General features: G+C 36.6%; 1 protein-coding gene across 1 annotated transcript; it reads left to right on the top strand.

The window, feature by feature from the left end:
* The first annotated feature begins 15371 nt into the window (after window positions 1–15371).
* Window positions 15372–16298, top strand: LOC116589937 (olfactory receptor 4N4). The gene has a single exon (XM_032341673.1). It carries the CDS (start codon window positions 15372–15374, stop codon window positions 16296–16298), a length of 927 nt encoding a protein of 308 aa, XP_032197564.1.
* The last annotated feature ends 9885 nt before the right edge of the window (window positions 16299–26183 follow it).

The following is a 26183-nucleotide window of genomic DNA, read 5'->3' on the forward strand; positions in this document are numbered from 1 at the left end:
AGTCTTATTAAAGACATACTAAGCCTTTCAAAGATCCAGCTCCTAATCTCATTGATTTGTTCTTTTTTAAAATTTCTCTATTATTGATTTCTGCTCTAATTATTATAAAAACATTTGTGGAGCAAAGGAAACAGTCAACAAAACTAAAAGGGAACTGGCAGAATGGGAGACTATATTTGCAAATGACATATCAAACAAAGGGCTAGTATCCAAAATCTATAAAGAATTTTCCAAATTCAATACCAAAAAAACCCCTAAAAATCCAGTCAAGAAATGGGCAGAAGACATTAACAGACATTTCTCCAACAAAGACATACAAATGGCTAGCAGACATATGAACAAATTCTCAACATCACTCAGCATCAGGGAAATCAAAACCACAATGAGATACCACCTCTTACCTGTCACAATGGCTAAAATTAACAACACAGGAAACAACAGATGTTGGTGAGGATGTGCAGAAAGGGGAACCTTCTTACACTGTTGGTAGGAATGCAAACTGGTGCAGCCACTCTGGAAAACAGTACAGAGGTTCCTCAAAAAGTTAAAAATAGGGCTACCCTATGGCCCAGCAATTACACTACTTGGTATTTATTCAAAAGATACAAACACACTGATTCAAAGTGGCACATGCACTCCAGTGTTTATAGCAGCAATGTCCATAACAGCCAAAATATGGTCAGAGCTCAGATGTCCATTGACAGATGAATGAATAAAGGAGATGTGGTATGTATGTATGTTGTATGTATGTATGTATGTATATATATGTATGTATGTATGTATGTGTGTGTATACACACACACGTGCATACGCAGCCATCAAAGAGAATGAAGTCTTGCCATATGCAACAGTGTGGATGGAACTAGAGGACATTATGGTAAGCAAAATAAGTCAGTCCAAGAAAAATGTATACCATATGGTTTCATTCAAATATGGAATTTAAGAAATAAAACACATGAATATAGGGGAAGGGAAAGAAAAACAAGATAAAAACAGAGAGACTCCTAACTATAGAAAACAATCTAATGGTTAGTTGAGGGGAAGTGGGTGGGGATATGGGATAACTGGGTGATGGTCATTAAGGAGGGCACTTTATGTAATGAGCAATGGATGTTATATGCAACTGATGAATTAATGATTCTGTGAAACTAAATTCTATCTGTAAAATTAAATTCTATCTGTGAAACTAATAATGTACTATATGTTAACAATATTGAATTGAAGTAGAAAATTAAACAAAAGAAATTATAGTAATATAAATCCAGGCACACCTATCACATAAAAAAAATAAGTGTATTACCATTTCCTTTGGAATATGCTATATGCCCCTTAACCTCATTCTTTTCTCTCTCTGCTCAGAAGGATATTACTATCCTGTTTTGTCCTTTTGCTGAAGATTACTAAGTGTCCTTTTTTTTTTTTAAATTTTCTTCATCATAACAGTATTCATTGTTTTTGTACCACACCAGTGCTCCATGCAATCCATGCCCTCTCTAATAGCCACCACCTGGTTCCCCCAACCTCCCACCCCCCGCCCCTTCAAAACCCTCAGATTGTTTTTCGGAGTCCATAGTCTCCCATGGTTCACCTCCCCTTCCAATTTCCCTCAACTCCCTTCTTCTCTCCATCTCCCCTTGTCCTCCATGCTATTTGCTATGCTCCACAAATAAGTGAAACCATAGGATAATTGATTCTCTCTGCTTGACTTATTTCACTCAGCATAATCTCTTCCAGCCCCGTCCATGTTGCTGCAAAAGTTGGGTATTCACCTTTCTGATGGAGGCATAATACTCCATAGTGTCTATGGACCACATCTTCCTTATCCATCCATCTGTTGAAGTGGATCTTGGTTCTTTCCACAGTTTGGCGACCGTGGTTATTGCTGCTATAAACATTGGGGTACAGATGGCCCTTCTTTTCACTACATCTGTATCTTTGGGGTAAATACCCAGTAGTACAATGGCAGGGTCATAGGGAAGACCTATTTTTAATTTCTTGAGGAATCTCCACACTGTTCTCCAAAGTGGCTGCACCAACTTGCATTCCCACCAACAGTGTAGGAGGGTTCCCTTTTCTCCACATCCTCGCCAACACATGTTGTTTCCTGTCTTGCTAATGTTGGCCATTCTAAATGGTGTAAGGTGATATCTCAATGGGGTTTTAATTTGAATCTCCCTGATGGCTAGTGATGATGAACATTTTTTCATGTGTCTGATAGCCATTTGTATGTCTTCATTGGAGAAGTATCTGTTCATATCTTCTTCCCATTTTTTGATATGATTGCCTATTTTGTGTGTGTTGAGTTTGAGGAGTTCATTATAGATCCTGGATATCAACCTTTTGTCTGTACTGTCATTTGCAAATATCTTCTCCCATTCCGTGGGTTGCCTCGTTGTTTTCTTGACAGTTTCCTTTGCTGTGCAGAAGCTTTTGATTTTGATGAAGTCCCCAAATTTCATCTTCGCTTTAGTTTCCTTTGCCTTTGGAGATATATCTTGAAAGAAGTTGCTGTGGCTGATATCGAAGAGGTTAATGCCTATGTTCCCCTCTAGGGTTATGATGGATTCCTGTCTCACGTTGAGGTCTGTTATCCATTTCGAGTTTATCTTTGTATATGGTATAAGAGAATGGTTGAGTTTAATTCTTCTACATATAGCTGTCCAGTTTTCCCAGCACCACATGGTCCTCTCAATTGATGCAGAAAAAGCATTTGACAAAATCCAGCATCTGTTCCTGATTAAAACGCTTCAAAGTACAGGGATAGAGGGAACATTCCTGAACTTCATCAAATCTATCTATGAAAGACCCACAGAAAATATCATCCTCAATGAGAAAAAGCTTGCACCCTTCCCGTTGAGATCAGGAACACGACCAGGATGCCCACTCCCACCACTCTTGTTCAACATAGTATTAGAAGTCCTAGCAACCGCAATCAGAAAACAAAGAGAAATAAAAGGTATCCAAATTGGTAATGAAGAAGTCAAACTCTCTCTCTTTGCAGATGACATGATTCTTTATATGGAAAACCCAAAAGACTCCACCCCCAAACTACTAGAACTCATACAACAATTCAGCAATGTGGCAGGACACAAAGTCAATGTACAGAAATCAGTGGCTTTCTTATACACTAACAATGAAAATACAGAAAGGGAAATTAGAGAATAGATTCCATTTACTACATCACCAAGAACCATAAGATACCTGGGAATACACCTAACCAAAGAGGTAAAGGATCTGTATTCAAGGAACTATAGAACACTCATGATAGAAATTGAAGAAGACACAAACAGATGGAAGACCATTCCATGCTCTTGGATTGGAAGAATAAACATGTTAAGATGTCTATACTGCCTAGAGCAATCTATACTTTTAATGCCATTCTGATCAAAATTCCACCAGTATTCTTCAAAGAGCTGGAGCAAATAATCCAAAAATTTGTATGAAATCAGAAGAGACCCCGAATTGCTAAGGAAATACTGAAAAACAAAAATAAAATGGGGGGCATTACATTACCTGATTTCAAGCTTTACTACAAAGCTGTGATCACCAAGACAACATGGCACTGGTATAAAAACAGACACATAGACCAGTGGAACAGAGTAGACAGCCCAGATATGGACCCTCAACTCTATGGGCAAATAATCTTCGACAAAACAGGAAAAAATATACAGTGGAAAAAAGACAGTCTCTTTAATAAATGGTGCTGGGAAAACTGGACAGCTATATGTATAAGAATGAAACTTGACCATTCTCTTACACCGTACACAAAGATAAACTCAAAATGGATAGAAGACCTTAATGTGAGACAGGAATCCATGAGAATCCTAGAGGGGAACATATGCAGTAATCCCTTCGATATCAGCCACAGCAACTTCTTTCAAGATATGTCTCCAAAGGCAAACGAAACAAAAGCAAAGATGAACTTTTGGGACTTCATCAAAATCCAAAGCTTTTGCACAGCAAAGGAAACAGTCAAGAAAACAAAGAGGAGATTTTTAATGACTGTTTCAATCTCCTTACTGGTTATGGGTCTGTTCAGGCTTTCTATTTCTTCCTGGTTCAGTTGTGGTAGTTTATATGTTTCTAGGAATGCATCCATTTCTTCCAGATTGTCAAATTTATTGGCGTAGAGTTGCTCATAGTATGTTCTTATAATAGTTTGTATTTCTTTGGTGTTAGTTGTGATCTCTCCTCTTTCATTCATGATTTTATTTATTTGGGTCCTTTCTCTTTTCTTTTTGATGAGTCGGGCCAGGGGTTTATCAATTTTATTAATTCTTTCAAAGAACCAGCTCCTAGTTTCGTTGATTTGTTCTATTGTTTTTTTGGTTTCTATTTCATTGATTTCTGCTCTGATCTTTATGATTTCTCTTCTCCTGCTGGGCTTAGGGTTTCTTTCTTGTTCTTTCTCCAGCTCCTTTAAGTGTAGGGTTAGGTTGTGTACCTGAGACCTTTCTTGTTTCTTGAGAAAGGCTTGTACCGCTATATATTTTCCTCTCAGGACTGCCTTGGTTGTGTGGTGGCATCACAATTCCGGACTTCAAGCTCTATTACAAAGCTGTCGTCATCAAGACAGCATGGTACTGGCACAAAAACAGACACATAGATCAATGGAACAGAATAGAGAGCCCAGAAATAGACCCTCAACACTATGGTCAACTAATCTTCGACAAAGCAGGAAAGAATGTCCAATGGAAAAAAGACAGCCTCTTCAATAAATGGTGCTGGGAAAATTGGACAGCCACATGCAGAAAAATGAAATTGGACCATTTCCTTACACCACACACAAAAATAGACTCAAAATGGATGAAGGACCTCAATGTGCGAAAGGAATCCATCAAAATCCTTGAGGAGAACACGGGCAGCAACCTCTTTGACCTCAACCGCAGCAACATCTTCCTAGGAACAACGCAAAAGGCAAGGGAAGCAAGGGCAAAAATGAACTATTGGGATTTCATCAAGATCAAAAGCTTTTGCACAGCAAAGGAAACAGTTAACAAAATCAAAAGACAACTGACAGAATGGGAGAAGATATTTGCAAACGACATATCAGATAAAGGACTAGTGTCCAGAATCTATAAAGAACTTAGCAAACTCAACACCCAAAGAACAAATAATCCAATCAAGAAATGGGCAGAGGACATGAACAGACATTTCTGCAAAGAAGACATCCAGATGGCCAACAGACACATGAAAAAGTGCTCCATATCACTCGGCATCAGGGAAATACAAATCAAAACCACAATGAGATATCACCTCACACCAGTCAGAATGGCTAAATCAACAAGTCAGGAAATGACAGATGCTGGCGAGGATGCGGAGAAAGGGGAACCCTCCTACACTGTTGGTGGGAATGCAAGCTGGTGCAGCCACTCTGGAAAACAGCATGGAGGTTCCTCAAAATGTTGAAAATAGAACTGCCCTATGACCCAGCAATTGCACTATTGGGTATTTACCCTAAAGATACAAACGTAGTGATCCAAAGGGGCACATGCACCCGAATGTTTATAGCAGCAATGTCCACAATAGCCAAACTATGGAAAGAACCTAGATGTCCATCAACAGATGAATGGATCAAGAAGATGTGGTATATATACACAATGGAATACTATGCAGCCATCAAAAGAAATGAAATCTTGCCATTTGCGACAACATGGATGGAACTAGAGCGTATCATGCTTAGCGAAATAAGTCAAGCAGAGAAAGACAACTATCATATGATCTCCCTGATATGAGGAAGTGGTGATGCAACATGGGGGCTTAAGTGGGTAGGAGAAGAATCAATGAAACAAGATGGGATTGGGAGGGAGACAAACCATAAGTGACTTTTAATCTCACAAAACAAACTGAGGGTTGCTGGGGGGAGGGGGTTTGGGAGAAGGGGGTGGGATTATGGACATTGGGGAGGGTATGTGCTTTGGTGAGTGCTGTGAAGTGTGTAAACCTGGTGATTCACAGACCTGTACCCCTGGGGATAGAGTATTATGCCTCCATCAGAAAGGATGAATACCCAACTTTTGTAGCAACATGGACGGGACTGGAAGAGATTATGCTGAGTGAAATAAGTCAAGCAGAGAGAGTCAACTATCATATGGTTTCACTTATTTGTGGAGCATAACAAATAGCATGGAGGACATGGGGACTTAGAGTGGAGAAGGGAGTTGGGGGAAATTGGAAGGGGAGGTGAACCATGAAAGACTATGGACTCTGAAAAACAATCTGAGGGTTTTGAAGGGACGCGTGGTGGGAGGTTGGGGTACCAGGTGGTGGGTATTATAGAGGGCACGGATTGCATGGAGCACGGGGTGTGGTGCAAAAATAATGAATACTGTTATGCTGGAAATAAAAATAAATAAATAAATAAATTAATTAATTAAAAAAAAAAACAAACAAACAAAAAAAAAAAAACAAAGAGGAAATCCATGGAATGGGAGAAGATATTTGCAAATGACAGTACAGACAAAAGGTTGATATCCAGGATCTATAATGAACTCCTCAATCTCAACACATACAAAACAATCATATCAAAAAATGGGCAGAAGATATGAACAGACACTTCTCCAATAAAGACAGACAAATGGCTATCAGACACACGAAAAAATGTTCATCATCACTAGCTGTCAGGGATACTCAAGTTAAAACTACATTGTGATGTCACCTTACACTGGTTAGAATAGGCAAAATTAGCAAAACAGGAGACAACATGTGTTGGAGAGGATGTGGAGAAAGGGGAACCCTCTTACACTGTTGGTGGGAATGCAAGTTGGTGCAGCCACTTTGGAGAACAGTGTGGAGATTCCTCAAGAAATTAAAAATAGAACTTCCCTGTGACCCTGCCATTGCACTCCTGGTTATTTACCCCAAAGATACAGATGTAGTTAAAAGAAGGGCCATCTGTACTCCAATGTTTATAGCAGCAATGGCCACGGTTGCCAAACCGTGGAAAGAACCAAGATGCCCTTCAACAGACCAATGGATAAGGAAGATGTGGTCCATAGACACTATGGAGTATTATGCCTCCATCAGAAAAGACGAATACTCAACTTTTGTAGCAACATGGACGGGCCTGGAAGAGATTATGCTGAGTGAAATAAGTCAAGCAGAGAGAGTCAATTATCATATGGTTTCACCTATTTGTGGAGCATAACAAGTAACATGGAGGACAAGGGGAGATATGTGTGTGGGGCAAAATGGACACATGAAGGGCCGAATTGTGAAGGAAATTTCTCATTGTACAAGTTATTTTTTAATTTTTATTTTTGAAACATGAGTATATTATTTATTTTTAAAAGGAAAAAAATAAAATGTTTAAAGCAGAATGTCTGATTTCTAACCCTTATCTTTTCCAGTTATCTCCATATTTGTAAGTTATACAGCCATCCACCCAGTTATGCCATTCAAAATCTCAGGAGTTATCTTTGTTTCTTCATCTCTCATATCCAGTCCATCAATAAGTCCCCTTGACATTTTCTCCAAAATATATCTTTGGTATTCAATTGTACCTCCATCTCTTGTTCCACCTCCTAGCCTAACCTACCATCCTCTCTTGTCTATGGTACTTCAAATGCTCCCTAACTGGTCCTCTTGATTTCATTCTTGCCTTCTAAACCGATTCTTTACTTGTAACCAGAATAATCTTTTAAATGTTTATAATATCTCAAATAGAATGATGATCAGTTGACATTTAATCTATCTCTGGGCCTTCTTCTCTCTCTTGCCTATTTTTTTTTTCTATTTGGCCACTCTTTTGCAACAGTGGCCTTTCTTTGTCCTCCTTTCTGCTTCTTAGTGCACCATCTTCTTCCTGCTTCATGGTCTTCTATCAGCTCTTTCTTTAAGTCTTCACACAGTGGGATTATTCTAGACATTCAGATATCTGTTGAAAGGTCACCTGTTCAGAAAGGCTCTCTCTGGCTACCTCACCTAGCACAGCAGCCTCTTCCCCAAACCCTTTCCAGCATAGCGCTCACCACTATCATATTATTTCCTTCCTGGTGTGTTTGTTTAATGTCTTCTCCATGCATTTGAATGTAAAGTCCCCAGGAACAGGAACCTTTTTTTGCCATGTTTGGTGCTACATTGCTGACTCTATAAGGGAAACTGGTTCATGATATTTTGTTTCTAAGATTATTTAAAATGATAAAATTTTCCCAGCAGAATAAGAAGTCTCCATTCAAAGGACTCTGTGTGTGTGTGTGTGTGTGTGTATATATATATATATATATATATATATATATGATTTTATTTATCTGTTTGAGAGAGAGAGTAAGTGAAAGAGAGAGAGGGAGCGCAAGCAGTGGAGGAGGAGCTGAGGGAGAGAGAGAAGCAAACTCCTCACCGAGCAGAGAGCTTGACATGGTTCCGGGGACTCCAAGATCATGACCTGAGCCCAAGGCAGATGCTTGACCACCCAGGAACCCCTTTTTCTGATTACTAGTTTAGACCATCAGGCTAATTATGAGTGTTGTTTCAAACATTAGGAGGAAAGGTCACTCATTATGTCTATATATGGTTATGAAAAACACCTCACATCTTAGTCTTTAGTGATAATAGACTATAGCATACTCTAAGATGGGGAGATTTCTGCCCATATTTTACTGTTTGTTTGTTTCTTTTCTTTCTCTTTTTTTTTTTTTTTGAAAGGAAACCAATTATTTATTAGATTTTTTTCTTAGGTACATTATCATTTCCATTACTTTAAGATATATCTTATAAAAAATTATACAGTTGACTCTTGCACAACACTTTTTGAAACTACATGGGTCCACATATATGGACCTTGCTTTTTTTAAAATTTAGATTTTAATTTATTAACATATGGTATAGTATTGCCTTCAGGAGTAAAATTTAGTGATTCATCATATAACACCCAGTGCTCATCACAACAAATGCTGTCCTTAATATGCATCATCCATTTAGATCATTCCCCTACCCACCTCCTTTCCAGCAACCTTCAGTTTATTCTCTAAACAATGTTAAGAGTCTCTTATGGTTTGCCTTCCTCTCTGTTTTCATCTTATTCTATTTTTTTCTTCCCTCCCCTTATGTTCATCTTTTTTTAAAAAAAAGATTTATTTATTTGAGAGACACACAGAGAGAACAAGCAGGTGGAGGGGCAGAGGGAGAGGGAGACAGCAGAGAGGGAGCCCATAGTGAGGTTTGATCCCAGGACCTTGAGATCATGACCTGAGCTGAACTCAAGAGTCACACATTTAACCAACTGAGCCATTCAGGTGCCCCCATCTGTCTTCTTTCTTAAATTCCACATAAGAGTGAAATCATATGGTATTTGTCTTTCTCTGACTGAAATTTCATTTAACATAATACACTCTATTTCCATTCACTTGTTACAAATGGCAAGATTTCATTCTCATTGCTGCCTGAGTGTATTCCTGTGTCTGTATGTGTGTGTGTGTGTATACAAGATATATGTATATATATATCACACACACACATATATATACACACATACATCCACATATGTATGTGATATTACACACACACATATATATATTATATATCATATGTATATGATATATATATCTTCTTTATCCATTCATCAGTAGATGGGCATTTGGACTCTTTCCATAATTTGGCTTTTGTTGATAATGCTGCTATAAACATCAGGGAACATATGCCCTTTTCTATCAGCATTTTTGTATCCTTTGGATAAATATCTAATAGTGCACTTGCTAGGTCACATGGTAGTTCTATTTTAACTTTTTGAGGAACCTCTACATCATTTTCTAAAGTGCCTCCACTAGTTCGCATTCCTACCCATAGTGTAAGAGGGTTCCTCTTTCTCCACATCCTCACCAACATTTATTGTTTCCAGGGGTGTTAATTTTAGCTGTTGTGACAGGTATGAGGTGGTATCTTATTGTGGCTTTGATTTGTATTTTCCTGATGCCAAGTGATTTTTGAGTACTTTTTCATATGCCTGCTAGCCATTTATATGTCTTCTTTGGAGAAATGTCTGTTCATGTTTTCTGTCCATTTCTTTATTGGATTACTTGTTCTTTAGGTGTTCAGTTTGGTAAGTTCTTTGGAGATCTTGGATAGCAGCCCTTTATCTGATAGGACATTTGCAGATATCTTCTTCCATTTTGTAAGCAGCCTTTTAGTTTTGTTGACTGTTTCCTTTACTGTGCAAAAGCTTTTTATCTTTTTATTTTTTTTTTAATTTTTTAAAATGTAAAACTATACGATTTTTACTTTTAAAAATTTTTTAACATCTTAATTTATTTTTTTTCATGTTCCAGAATGCATTGTTTATGTACCACACCAAGTGATTATATCTTGATGAAGTCCCAACAGTTCACTTTTGCTTTTATTTCACTTGTCTGTGGAGATGTGTCTAGCAAGAAGATGCTGCAGCCAAGGTCCAAGAGGTTGCTGCCTGTGTTCTCCCTTAGGATTTTGATGGATTCCTGTCTATCAAATGTTTTTCACCCTTTCTCTTGTGATGTGACATATCATGCTGATTGTATTGTGAATATTAAACCATCCTTGAATCCTGAGCATGAATCCCACTTGATTGTGGTGTATGATTTTTAAAAATGTGTTGTTGAATTCGGTTTGCTAATATTTTGTTGAGGGTTTTTGCATCTATATTCATGAGAGATATTGGCCTGGAATTCTTTTTATGGTGTCTTTATCTAATTTTGGTGTTTGGCCTCACAGAAGGATTTTGGAAGTTTTCTTCCTCGTCTATTTTTTGGAATGGAGAAGAATATGTATTAACTCTTCTTTAAATTTTTGTTAGAATTTGTCTGTGAAGCTGCCTGGTCCTGGACTTTTTTTGGGGGGGGGTTGTGGGTGGGTGGGTAGTTTTTAAATTACTGATTTAATTTCATGTTGGGATTGTTCAAATTTTCTATTCCTTCCTGCTTTAATTTTGGTGCATTATATGTTTTTAAGAATTCATCCATTTCTTCTAAGTTGTCCAGTTTGTTGGCATATGGGTTTTTATACCATTCTGTTACAATCCTTTGTATTTCTGTGGTGTTGGTTGTTATTTCTCTTCTTCATTAGTGATTTTATTTACTTGGGTCCTTTCTCTCTCTCTCTCTCTCTCTCCCTCCCTCTCTCTTTGATCAGTTTGGCTAGAGGTTTATCAATTTTGATTATGTTTTCAAATAATTAACTCCTGGTTTCATTGATCTGTTCTTTTTTTTTTTTTTCCAGTTTCTGTATCATTTGTTTCTGCTCTAATCTTTGTTACTTCCATTCTTTTGCTGGATTTGGGTTTCGTTTGCTGTTCTTTCTCTAGGTCCTTTAGGTGTGACAGTAGGTTGTTTATTTGAGATTTTTCTTACTTCTTGAGATAGGCCTGTATTGCTATAAACTTCCCTCTTAAAACCACTTTGCTGCTATTTTGGGCAGTTGCATTTTCATTTTCATTTATTACCATATAATTTGTGATTTCTTCTCTTATTTCTTGGTTGACCCATCCCTTATTAGCATATAATTTAACCTCCATGTATTTGTCTTCTTTCCAGATTTTTTCTTGTGGTTGATTTCTAGTTTTATAGTATTTTGGTCAGAAAATATATATGCTATGACTGATTCTTTTGTATTTGTTGAGACTTGTTTTGTTGCCTGATATGTGTCTATTCTGGAGAATGTTCTGTGTGCACTTGAAAATAATGTGTATTCTGCTGTTTTAGGATGGAATGTTCTGAATATGTCTGTTAAATCCATCTGGTCCAGTATGCCACTCAAAACTACTGTTTTCCTTGTTGATTTTCTGTTGGGATGATATGTCCATTGATGTAACTGGGGTGTTGAAGTCCTACTATGATTGTATGATGATGAAATGTCTTTGATTGTGCACTGTATTCTTTAGAAAACATTTTATGTTTAGTATTTAAATTTTTTTCCTCCTGCTCCTTGTCACATTAATTTTTTTTCTTTTCAGCATAACTGTATTCATTGTTTTTGCACCACACCCAGTGCTCCATGCAACCCATAGTATTTAAATTTTTAAAATAACTTAAAAATCTTTCTCTTTAAAAGAAAATTATCTAAAATTTAAATTATGATGCCTTCTACTACATGATTTTTAGTTATTTTTTCTGTTTAATATTTAATTAAAAAGAAATAGTTTTTCATTATTGCTTTAGGAGAGCATAGGAGACAATTATGTATAACATAGAAACAACAAATACCAAGGGTATAATAGGATCTACTTGGGAGAACATCCTCTCTTTATGTGGAAGGACTATGTAAAGGACATTTTGTGAGCATCATTTATTTTGCCTTTGCCTATCTTTTTGTAACCAGAAATATGTTGAATCCAACATATTTACCACCTACTTGACCACAATATTTTTTATCTAGATTTGGCAATGATTTTCTATCAGTTATACCATTTTTCTCTTTTTGAATTTCAATATAAAAAATGAAATAATTTCCTTTCTGAAACCTAATAAATATGCTTGTATTCCCATTGTTTCTGTCACTGATGGAATGTTGATTTTATAAATCCCAGAAGTGGCATAGTGTCTGTTTAACTGATTTGTATTTGAACATTTGTACCTAACAAGTCTCAAGTCTAATCTTTGATTGTATCTTGCTGGCATGCTAATAATTCCCACTGAAAGCATTCTATAGCTTGGTTAGCCTTCAAATTCCCTAAGTCCTTTCTCTATTACATCACAAATTGGCTGTGTATATCAATGTGTGAGAGGCTCCTTTGTGAGAAGAGATATTTAAGAATAAAGGTAAGATAATTAGTAATTGTTCTTCCCACTAGAAGGTGATTCTGCTGTGTAAGAGTAGTGTTGGACTGCTAGAGAAGTAAATGTTTTTATCTTTATATTAATGAAGAATAGAAAGAAGGAATAAATGTAAACATATTACTGCTCTTCTGGTGGAACATTTACTGTCATGGAATGTAATGTCAGAATTATAGTATAATTAGACTAATATAGGAGTTATGTATTGAGTGATACAACAACACCTTTTATTTATTCACAATAATATATATCTAGTTATTGTCAGTATTTAAAATTAATTTATTGTGGATATACAAAACCTTTGGTAAAATACTAATTGTCTTGGATATGTTAATACTTAGTATTAAATTTACCTATCACATAGCAACTGAGAGAAGTGAGGGATGTTAGAGGATAATGAATCCCATCTGTTAAAGAGTTAATAGAATAACAGAAGCTTGTGATTGAAAACAAAGCACAAGATACAGTGGAAGAACCTGCAAACTTTAACCTTAGAGGTACTTAAAGTTTTCTCTCTCTCTCTTTTTTTAAAGGGATTTTGATGCAGGGCAGGGCTCAATCCCAGGACTCTGGGATCATGATCTGAACCAAAGGCAGATGCTTAACCAACTGAGCCACCCAGGTGAACTCCACCACCCCCCCCTTTTTGATGTCTTAAAGACAGCATCAGTGTTTGAAAAACTATGAAATAACCAGAACATAATAGTGTGCATCTACACACTACTTGGGAGTTAAGTAGAGAGGGATTTCTGATTCATTTTTCTAACAGCACCTTTATGCACAGAAGGAATGATAAATATTGAAGCCAATGAATGCTTAAGTAGAAGAGGAAGGAAGAGAGGAAGGGTGGGAGGAAGGAGAGATAAGAAAAAGAAAGAAAAAAAGAGAAATAAAGAAAGAGAAAGGAAGGAAGGAAGGAAAAGGGAAAGAACAAAAAAAGAAAAGACAAAAGAAAGGAAGAAAACTGATTTGGGTGGTGCCATTTGTACATTTTTGTGCTTAGTTTTGCTTAGGAAACAATGTGTTTGTCTATATATGTGCCTTTGTTATGTAAATTATCTCTTTCATAATTTCCAATTTAGACTATACATGGAAACCTCTGTTACTAATTAATCTATTTAGGTTTAGACACAAAAACAGGTATTTTTATGTTTTGAATAGATGTGCTGTTGTAAAAATTTCCATTGGTTTCTTGATTTGGGATTTTATCACTTTTCTCTTCCTTCTTTCCCTCTTTCATTCTGTCTCATATTACATTTAGTTATTGGATCCTTCTTACCCTCCTTTCCACACTCCATATTCCACAAAAATATTTAAAAACAGGTGCACTATGTAACTGAAAGCATGTGAAATACTGTTTTTTTTAAATATTTTGTTTATTTATTTGACAGAGAGAGATCACAAGCAGGCAGAGAGGCAGGCAGAGAGAGTGAGAGGGAAGCAGTCTCCCCGCTGAGCAGAGAGCCCAATGTGGGACACTGAGATCATGACCTGAGCCGAAGGCAGTGGCTTAACCACTGAGCCACCCAGGCACCCAATACTTTTTTTTTTTTTTAAGATTTATTTACTTGATAGAGACAGAGAGAGGGTGAATGGGAGGAGCAGAGGATGAGATGGAGGGAGAATCTCAAGAAGACTCCACTGAGTGCTGAGTCTGATGCAAAGCTTAATCTCATGACCCTGAGATCTTGTCTGGAGCAGAAACCAAGAGTCAGAAGCTTAACTGACTGTGCCACCCAGGTGCCTCTGTGAAATATGTTTTAAATCACTAATATTTTGCTCTAGTTCAAAAGTCTTCAAACTTTTTAAGTTTTTCATTTCAGCAATAAAGAGCATGCACAAGCAATATTTACATTTTATTTGTATATATTACATTCAATCACACCATGACTCTATGTAAAGTATAAAAATTTCAAAAATAGAACTTCAAAGAATGGGATATAATAATGCATGTATAGAATTTCTATTATTATTATTTTCATGCCACTAAATTATGCATGTTGAGTGACCACATTCCCAATTTAAAGGCCACTGTACAGATAAGCCACAGATCTTAATTTCTCCAGAATGACCAGAATTTTATATTTAATAAATTTAAACCATAGACCACATAGGTGGGTTGATATTCCTCAGAGGAAAAGGAAATATTTCAAATAATGAATGAACCGACACTTGTAACCATTATTGTCAAGATATGGAACATTTCTGTCACCTTAAAAAACTCAGCCAGTCCTCTTTGCTTCCCCCCCCAATCCCCACCTCAACTACCATTCAAATAAAAACTTGAAGATCTTGATAACTGAATTTAAGATTTTTCTCAGTCAGAGACATTTTCTTTTGCCTCATGCAAATCATAAACAAGTCCACAGCAGGGGCATTTCATTTGTATTCACGTGAGAGAACAGTTAAATAGAAGCACAGAACTGAAGAAGCAGAAGAGTGTGGCTTCAAACCAGGGTGTTGACAGATAGAAATATAGAAGAATAATGGGTAGGAAAGATTTCTTAGGTTGTGGGGAAGTGATGGTATAACAGATGTGGCACATGCTCTTTTAGTTTGAAAAGAACTGTGATATAGACACAAGAGATGAAGATAAACTCTCTACTTCCTGGTGTTCTGTAGGCAGAGGAGATGGAAAATGATAACAGCACAGTGGTGAAAGAATTCATCCTTCTTGGTCTGACACAGTCTCGAGATATTCAGCTCCTGGTCTTTGTGTTAATTTTAATTTTCTATCTCATCATCCTTCCTGGAAATTTCCTCATCATCCTCACCATCAGATCAGACCCTGGGCTCACAGCTCCCCTCTACTTCTTTCTGGGTAACTTGGCCTTCCTGGATGCATCCTATTCCTTCATTGTAGCTCCCAGGATGCTGGTGGACTTTGTTTCTGAGAAAAAGGTAATCTCCTACAGGGGTTGCATCACTCAGCTCTTTTTCTTGCACTTCCTTGGAGGAGGGGAAGGATTACTCCTTGTTGTGATGGCCTTTGACCGCTACATTGCCATCTGTCGGCCTTTACACTATTCAACTGTCATGAACCCTAGAGCCTGCTATGCCTTGCTGTTGGCTCTGTGGCTTGGAGGCTTCATCCACTCCATTATCCAGGTGGCCCTCATCCTCCGCTTGCCCTTCTGTGGCCCAAACCAACTGGATAACTTCTTCTGTGATGTGCCACAAGTCATCAAGCTGGCCTGCACAGACACTTTTGTGGTGGAACTTCTGATGGTCTTCAACAGTGGTCTGATGACCCTCCTGTGCTTCCTGGGGCTTTTATCTTCCTATGCAGTCATTCTCTGTCATATACGTGGGTCTACTTCTGAAGGGAAGAGCAGAGCACTGTCCACATGCACCACTCATGTTATTATTATACTTCTCATGTTTGGACCTGCTATCTTCATCTACACTCGCCCATTCAGGGCCTTGCCAGCTGACAAGGTAGTTTCCTTCTTCCATACTGTGATCTTTCCATTAATGAATCCTATGATTTATACCCTTCGCAACCAGGAAGTGAAAACTTCCATGAGGAGGTTATTGAGTCGGCATGTGGTCTGCTGAATGGATTTAATAACAGAAAGTAGGAAGAGGAAATTCTTGCTGTAAATCAAACATTCATTTAACAAATATTGTTTTTCACTGAGTACCTCTTATTTGTCAGGTACTTTTGTAGGCAATGAAGGAGAGTTATGCATAATTAGGGAATAGGCTTGATATGCATAAAGAATACTAAAGAAATACCTGAGTGTTTCTCATTTGGAGTATGATGAAAAATTGTGAGACTTAGGGGAAAATATATGTTACTCTAAGGATCAAATCACTAAGGTATTTTAAGTTGAGATAAGGAGTTCTATTCCAATTGCTGTAAGAATACATGTTAATATTTTAAGCAGGAGAGTTACTCATCCACAATATTTTCTTCTATGGTTTAGAGCAACATCAAGATTCTGGGCAGAGATCAGTAAGCTGCAAAACACCATCAAGAGACAAATGTTATTCTGAAGACATTTTTGGAAAAAAGCCTCTCTCTCCATATATATAATATATCTATATATATCTATATATCTATAGATATTTATATATATCTCAATTGATAGGTATATTCCTCCCCCACCCCAGTTTGGTAAATGGGAAAGAAAGGAAAATAATCGATTTTATAGAAAAAATGTCATTAAATTATTTCATTTGTTTTTTTTCAGAGCTTCGTGATTATTACTAATGGTTGTTTATAAATTCTCCCTGTATGTTAAACCTTGCCCTCAATTGATTTCATTCATTATGATAATGATAGTTATTTGGTACTATAGACTCTATTAGAGATTACATAAACTACTTTAGTTATTTTAAATGTAATGGGGTTTAGTGTGGGAAATTAGATACTTATAAAATCTTTTAAGGGATAGAAGACTATTTTTTATTATGGATATCCAGATATGACTTCTAGTAAAACAGTATAAAACTAATGTGCCAAGTGATCTACCTCTGAAATAATCAGGGGAATAGGGAAACAAGAAGCCATTTTACCAGCTACTAACTGAAAGACTATATCAATTAGCCATAGTCTGGGTACAGGAGCATGACAGAGGATACCTTTAAAGTTACTGCTTTCTCTCCAATTTTTTCTAAATTCAAGTTTTACATGAGTACATTTGGTAGTCAGATTTTGGAACCCTAGATGCAAAGGTCCTAGAGGAACCTGTTTGTATGTTTTCAGCTTTATTGGAAAACAAAACAATGGCAATAATAGTGGTAAAATGTAGGATAATAGTTTTATAATTTTGAAAGTGAGAAAGGCCAGGGAAGTATGATATAAAAATAGTAAGTGAAAAGAAAAATACTTATATTTGATATGTTAAAATATATGTGTAGGTAAAATGTAAAAAACTGGAAAAATCTGCCTGTCACATAAGGATATGTAAATTATTTTCTCCTTATTTATAGAGGCTTGTATGGAAATAGAATTGAATTCCTCCCTACTCCAGAATGGTATAAGGGAGCAACCATGCATAAAAATTATTAACTAAAAATTGTAAAATGATAAAAGATTAATTTATTTAATACCCAAGAATCTTCAATAAATGAATATGAAGCAATTATATACCAAGAAGACAACTGGAAATGGGAAATTGAAAATAATAGTTAAGGGACACCTGGGTGGCTCAGTCAGTTGGGCCACTGCCTTCAGCTCAGGTCATGATCCTGGCATCCTGGGATCAAGTCCTGCATTGGGCTCCTTGCTCAGCGGGGAGCCTGCTTCTCTCTCTGCCTCTGCCTGCTTGTGTGTGCTCCTTCTCTATCTCTCTCTGATAAATAAATAAATACAATCTTTTTTAAAAAAGAAATTAATAGTTAATTAACAAAGGAAAAATGTAAAATTCTTGTAATTTTATTCTCAAAAACAGGTCATGAGAATACAGAGCATTGATTGTGGTTAGCTTGTAAAAGAATGTTGCTCATAAATTATCAGCAACAGAAAAGTACAAAATAAAAATTATACGTTTCTATGAGGCTTCTAAAGAGTGGGTGAAGCAAGGAAGCCTTATTACTGAGATCCAGAGTGAGACAAAGCCCATCTAGATGAGCAAATAGTTATGGCAGTTTTTCTATCTGTAGACAAGTCATCTGGGGTGGATACGGGTACATGGAGAAGTGATTTTACCATAGACTGAGATATTTGGTAGAGGTGAGAAAAAAGCTCTAAGCTGTGGACAGACTGGTATTTGAAAAGGCTCCAAACACAAAAATAAATAGCCCACTTTTATAAACTTCTCCCCCAACAACCACTGACACCTATACCAGTAATTTGCTCAGAAAAGGGAGAGTGGAGAAAGAAATGAAAATCAGAGGGAATTTGTATATTCTCAGCCATTACTCAGTGCTTAGGTATTGATATCTATATTGAAGAGATTACTGCCTATGTTCTCCTCTAGGTTTCTGATGGATTCCTGTCTCATGTTGAGGTCTTTTATCCATTTTGAGTTTATCTTTGTGTACGGTGTAAGAGAATGGTCGAGTTTCATTCTTCTACATATAGCTGTCCAGTTTTCCCAACACCATTTATTGAAGAGACTGTCTTTTTTCCACTGTATATTTTTTCCTGCCTTGTCAAAGATTATTTGACCATAGAGTTGAGGGTCCATATCTGGGCTGTCTACTCTGTTCCACTGGTCTATGTGTCTGTTTTTATACCAGTACCATGCTGTCTTGGTAATCACAGCTTTGTAGTTAAGCTTGAAATCAGGTAACGTGATGCCCCCAGTTTTATTTTTGTTTTTCAACATTTCCTTAGCGATTTGGGGTCTCTTCTGATTCCATACAAATTTTAGGATTATTTGCCCCAGCTCTTTGAAGAATACCGGTGGAATTTTGATCGGAATGGCATTAAAAGTATAGATTGCTCTACGCAGTATAGACATTTTAACAATGTTTATTCTTCCAATCCAAGAGCATGGAATGGTCTTCCATCTTTTTGTGTCTTCTTCAATTTCTTTCATGAGTGTTCTATAGTTCCTTGAGTACAGATCCTTTCCCTCTTTGGTTAGGTTTATTCCCAGGTATCTTATGGTTCTTGGTGCTATAGTAAATGGAATCGATTCTCTAATTTCCCTTTCTGTGTTTTCATTGTTAGTGTATAAGAAAGCCACTGATTTCTGTACATTGACTTTTATTCTGCCACATTGCTGAATTGCTGTATGAGTTCTAGTAGTTTGGGGGTGGAGTCTTTTGGGTTTTCCACATAAAGAATCATATCATCTGCAAAGAGAGAGAGTTTGACTTCTTCATTACCAATTTGGATACCTTTTATTTCCCTTTGTTGTCTGATTGCTGTTGCTAGGACTTCTAAAACTATGTTGAAAAAGAGTGGTGAGAGTGGTCATCCTTGTCTTGTTCCTGATCTCAATGGGAAGGCTGCAAGCTTTTTCCCATTGAGGATGATATTTGCTGTGGGTCTTTCATAGATAGATTTGATGAAGTTCAGGAATGTTCCCTCTATCCCTATACTTTGAAACGTTTTAATCAGGAACGGATGCTGGATTTTGTCAAATGCTTTTTCTGCATCAATTGAGAGGACCATGTGGTTCTTCTCTCTTCTCTTATTAATTTGTTCTATCAACTGATTGATTTGTGAATGTTGAACCATCCTTGTAGCCCAGGGATGAATCCCACCTGGTCATGGTGGATAATCTTTTTAATGTGCTGTTGGATCCTGTTTGCTAGGATCTTGCTGAGAATCTTAGCACCCATATTCATCAGTGATATTGGTCTGAAATTCTCCTTTTTGGTGGGGTCTTTGCCTGGTTTGGGGATCAGGGTAATGCTGGCTTCATAGAAAGAGTCAGGAAGTTTCTTCTTTGAAACAGCTTCAGGAGAATGGGTGTTATTTCTTCTTTGAAAGTTTGGTATAATTCTCCGGGGAATCCATCAGGTCCTTGGCTCTTGTTTTTTGGGAGGTTTTTGATCACCGCTTCAATCTCGTTACTAGATATTGGTCTATTCAGGTTGTCAATTTCTTCTTGATTTAATTTTGGGAGTTTACAGTTTTCCAGGAATGCATCCATTTCATCTAGGTTGCTTAGCTTATTGGCATATAACTGTTGATAATAACTTCTGATGATTGTTTCTACTTCCTTGGTGTTCGTTGTGATCTCTCCCTTTTCATTCATAATTTCATGTATTTGAGCTTTCTCTCTTTTCTTTTGGATTAGTGTCTCCAGTGGTTTATTGATCTTATTGATTCTTTCAAAAAACCAGCTTCTAGTTTCATTGATATGTTCTACTACATCTCTGGTTTTTACCTCATTGATCTCAGCTCTAATCTTGATGATTTCCCTTCTTATGTGTGGAGTTGGTCTGATTTGTTGTTGATTCTCCAGTTCTTTAAGGTGTAGAGACAGCTGCTGTGTTCTGGATTTTTCAATTTTTTTGAGGGAGGCTTGGATAGCTATGTATTTTCCCCTTAGGACTGCCTTTGCTGTATCCCATAGGTTTGGGACCAAAGTGTCTTCATTGTCATTGGTTTCCATGAATTGTTTCAGTTCTTCCTTGATCTCCTGGTTGATCCAAGCATTCTTAAGCAAGGTGGTCTTTAGCTTCCAGGTGTTTGAGTTCCTTCTGAACTTTTCCTTGTGATTGATCTCCAGTTTCAAAGCATTGTGATCTGAGAATGTGCAGGGAATAATCTCAGTCTTTTGGTATCGGTTGAGTCCTGATTTGTGACCCAGTATGTGGTCAATTCTGGAGAAGGTTCCGAGTGCACTTGAGAAGAATGAGTATTCTGTTATTTTAGGGTGGAATGTTCTGTATATATCTATGAGGTCCATCTGGTCCAATGTGTCATTCAATGCTCTTGTTTCTATATTGATTTTCTGCTTCGATGATCTGTCTAATTCTGAGAGAGGCGTGTTAAGATCTCCTACGATTAGTGTATTCATATCAATATGACTCTTTATCTTGATATCTTTAGAGTTGAATCATTCATAAGGGAAAGAAATAATATCTGAAGTGTGGCTCAAACTCCTTCTATCTCCATGTATCAGCAAGATAAAAGATCTTGCTGGCAATTGACAGATATTTGAAGTAAACTAATCTGAGCTAATTTCAGTTTAATTAAAGATTATTCTAAGCCCCATTTCAACTAGACCTAGTTCCTAAGAAGGAATCTGAAGATCAGATCCTCATTCTAACTTCTTTTTATTTTTATTTTTCATTTTAATTTAATTTTTTCAGTGTTCCAAAATTCATTGTTTATGCACCATGCCTCGTGCTCCATGCAAAACATGCCCTCCATAATACCCACCACCAGGATCACCCCATAGCCCACTCTCCCCCTCCAGAACCCTCAGTTTGTTTTATTTGTCAGAGAGATAGAGAGAGAGAGAGAGAGAGAGAGAGCATATAAGTAGGGGGAGCTGCAAGCAGAGAGAGAGGGAGAAGCAGGATCCCTGGTGAGCAAGGAGACTGATGTGCGACTCAATTCTAGGACCCCAGGATCCTCACCTGAACCAAAGGCAGACACTTAACTGACTGAGCCACCCAGGTGTCCCCCTCATTCTAACTTTTGGACAGAGGAAAAGGATTGAACTTTCTGAAGAACTAACCAAAATAAAATAAAATTAAATACTATTCTTCATTTTCCATTGAAGATGGAAGTATTGGAAGTATTAGGAATATAATAAAAACATTAAGAGCTATGCCAAGAAAATAAAACAAGGAAGAGTATCTCAAAATTAATAGAAAAATATTTATAGACAAAAGCTACCAGATGATATAATTATCAGACAAGGACTTTAGAAAACTACTATACATATATCAAATAAGTGATAAATGAATAAGTAGATGAGGATTTTGGCAGAGAAGTATGAACTCTAAATATTAATGGATATGCTAGATTTGAAAATAACAAGTTTTGAAATTCAAAGAAATGCTTTATATGGGATGAATGACCAAAACTGTGGACAATTCATACAGAATGACCAAAGATGCTGAGGACAGGTTATTAGAAATAATCCAAGCTGAATTAGAGATAAAAGATTAAAAATATTAATAGTATTAATATACTTTGGGGCAAGATCAAATGGTAAAATATATATGTAATTGGGATTCCAGAAGAGGAGAAAAAGAATGGGACAAGGAACAGAATTAACTGCCAAGAATTCATAAAAGCATTATCCCAGATACTATGAAACTCAGCAAAATCCAAGCAGTATAAATACAAATAAGACCACAGTATAATAGGTGCTAACCAAATATGAAAAGAATTTTTTTTTAAGATTTCACTTTAGTTTATTTTGAGAAAGAGAGAACACATGGGCAGGAAGAGGCGATGGGAGAGGGAGAGAGATATAATCCCAAGCAGACTCCACACTGAGCACAGAGCCTGCCCAGGGTTCAATTCCACAACCCTGAGATCATGATCTGAGCCAAAATCAAGAGTCAGATGCTTAACACCCAAGCACCCCTGAGAAGAAAATCTTAAAAGCAGAGCAGGAAAAACAAAAAACAAACAAACAACAACAAAACCAATTCAGAGGAGTGGCAAGAATGATAGTTGACATTTTCAGAAACAAAGGACAACATCTCAGTGAAATGCAGTATTTAAAATTCTTAAAGAAGAAAAACAAACTGTGAGGCTAGAATTCCATATCTAGTGAAAATAAACTTTGAAAAGAAAGGTTCAACATGCATTTTAATATTCATAAAAGCTGGGAATTTGTTGCCAGCAGACCTACATAAAAAATCATGCCAAAGGAAATTCTTCATGTCAACAGGAAAATACAGAAGATGGAAATCTGAATTAATGAGGAAGAATGAAAAGATCTGGAAATGGCAAATCAGTGTGTAAAAATGGCAAAAGTCCATTTTTACCTTGTATTATTTACTTTGTAAGATAATTATCTGCCTAAAAAATAAGGTATTATGGGGCTTATAACATAAAGAAGTAAAATATATGACAATAATAGCACAGAAGACTTAAATGAGGATAAAAGATATAATATATATAGTAAAATACAGTCTTCATGAAGTATCCTTGAATAACAATTTGGAGTGATTGGTAAGCTACAGATGAATATTGTAATCACTAGAGCATCCACACACAAAAAAGTAATACTCAGAGACATTATATCTAATAACGTCTTCACAGGAGAGAAAATGGAATATTAAAAAAATATTCAATCTAAAAAAGGCAAAAAAATGTGAAGGAATGGAGAATAATGGGACAAAATATAATGAAATCAAATATAAATGGACCACATACAAATTAAAAAACATTTTCAGACTGTATGAAAGAACGAGATTCAAGTACATACTGTTTATAAGATATCAGATATCAATTCTTAAATATAAAATCACAGATATGCTTTAAGTATGTGGGTGGAGAATGATACCACAGGTGATGTTTAATTTTATGTGTCAACTGGCTATGCGTCTTCAGATTAAACATTATTTCTGGTGTATCTGAAATAGTGTTATCATGAGATTACTATTTGAATTGGTGGACTCAGTAAAGTAGATTGCCCTTCACTACGTGGGTGAGGATCATTCAATCCACTGAGGGCCTGAATAGCAAAAAAGGCAGAGGGTGCAGGAATTTTCTCTTTTCTTCCTTGCTTCATTGATTGAGCTGATACATTTCATTTCATCTCTTCTAGTTCTTGGACTGGAAATTATGCCACCAGCTACCCAAGTTCTCAGACCTTTGAACTTGGACTGAATGACATGACTGGCTTTCCTCGGTCTCCATTTAGCAGATGGAAGATTATAGAACTTCCTCACTTCCATAATCACATGAACCAAATCATTATAATAAACCACCTCCCTCTTTCCTTCTCTCCCCCTTGCTTTCTTTCTCTTAATTATGTATCTATCCTACTGGTTCTGTTTCTCTGGAGAACCCAATATGCCATGTAAGCATTAACCATGTCATGGTATGGTTGTGTTAATAACAAAGTAAACTTCATGGACCTAAAGTTAATCCGTATTTATAAAATAATTTCATAGTGATAAAAATATCAATTCATCAAGACATATAATCTTAAATATGATTCTTCTAGTAACAGAACTTAAAATTTTATGGGTGAATACAGACATATATAAATAAAGAAGTGGAGAACACAAAAGCATAGACTGAGATTTTAATAACATTTTTTTTTAAATTTGTAGGACATGTGATAAAAAACCAGTAGAGGTATGGAAGAATTGAACAACACTAAACAATGTAATCTAGTTGCTATTTATAGAATATTGCACTCTACAATGAGGAACACAAATACTTTTCAGGTCCACACAAGACATTTGTCAAGATAGAGGATATGCTGGTACAGAAAAAAAGTCTCAGTATATTTCATACAAATATTTTTCTGACAACAATGGAGTTGAATTTAAAATAATTCAGAAAAAAAATGTATATACTTGTGACTTAAGCCAGACACTTTTATTTTTTTAATTTATTTTTAATTTATTTTCAGCATAACAGTATTCATTATTTTTGCACCACAACCAGTGCTCCATGCAATCCGTGCCCTCTATAATACCCACCACCTGGTATCCCAACATCCTACCCCCCCACCACTTCAAACCCCTCAGATTATTTTTCAGAGTCCATAGTCTCCCATGGTTCACCTCCCCTTCCAATTTCCCCCAATTTCCTTCTCCTCTCTAACTCCCCTTGTCCTCCATGCTATATGTTATGCTCCACAAATAAGTGAAACTTATTTCAATCAACATAATCTCTTCCAGCCCCGTCCATGTTGCTACAAAAGTTGGGTATTCATCCTTTCTGATGGAGGCATAATACTCCATAGTGTAATGGACCACATCTAATTTATCCATTTGTCTGTTGAAGAGCATCTTGGTTCTTTCCACAGTTTGGCGACCATGGCCATTGCTGCTATAAACATTGGGGTACAGATGGCCCTTCTTTTCACTACATCTGTATCTTTGGGGTAAATACCCAGTAGTGCAATGGGAGGGTCATAGGGAAGTTCTATTTTTAATTTCTTGAGGACTCTCCACACTGTTCTCCAAAGAGGCTGCACCAACTTGCGTTCTCACCAACAGTGTAAGAGGGTTCCCCTTTCTCCACGTCCTCTCCAACATATGCTGTTTCCTGTCTTGCTAATTTTGGCCATTCTAACTGGTGTAAGGTGATATCTTTTAAATAACCGAATGTGTACAGGAAGAAATTAGCTAATATTAGAAAATATTTTTCTTTTCATATTGTTTTTTGAGAGTTTGTGTGGAATTAGTATTATTTTTCTTTTTCTTTCTTTCTTTCTTTATTTCCTTTTTTTTTTTTTTTAAAGCAAGGAAAGAATTTATTGAAGAGACAGCCAAAGCAGGAGACAGGAAAGCCAGCCTCAAATCTAGCCCAAGTGGGAGAGTCAGAAATATTTATTTATTTATATATTTTTTAATTTTTACTTTTATTTTTATTTTATTTTTTATAGATACATTAATTTTGTTTTATTCTCCATTTAAAAGAGTAAATTTGAAAAAATATTTTTTAAATTTATTTTTTATTTTCAGCATAACAGTATTCATTATTTTTGCACCACACTCAGTGCTCCATGCAATCCGTGCTCTCTATAATACCCATCACCTGGTTCCCCCTACCTCCCACACCCGCCCCTTCAAAACCCTCAGATTGTTTTTCAGAGTCCATAGTCTCTCATGGTTCACCTCCTCTTCCAATTTCCCCCAACTCCCTTCTCCTCTCCATCTCCCCTTGTCCTCCGTGCTATTTGTTATGCTCCACAAATAAGTGAAACCATAGGATAATTTACTCAATTTACTCTCTCTGCTTGACTTATTTCACTCAGCATAATCTCTTCCAGTCCCGTCCATGTAGTATTATTTTTCAATAAATGTTTGGTAGATTTCAATAGAGGAGACATCTGGGTCTGAAGTTTTCTTCATGGGAAGATTTTTAAGTACAAATTGAATATC

This window comes from Mustela erminea, chromosome 5 (genome assembly GCF_009829155.1).
Source record: "Mustela erminea isolate mMusErm1 chromosome 5, mMusErm1.Pri, whole genome shotgun sequence".
Taxonomy (NCBI): Eukaryota; Metazoa; Chordata; class Mammalia; order Carnivora; family Mustelidae; genus Mustela; species Mustela erminea.

Coding starts and splice junctions, on each gene's coding strand:
- LOC116589937 (XM_032341673.1), top strand. CDS start 15,372: ATGGAAAATGATAACAGCACAGTGGTGAAAGAATTCATCCTTCTTGGT.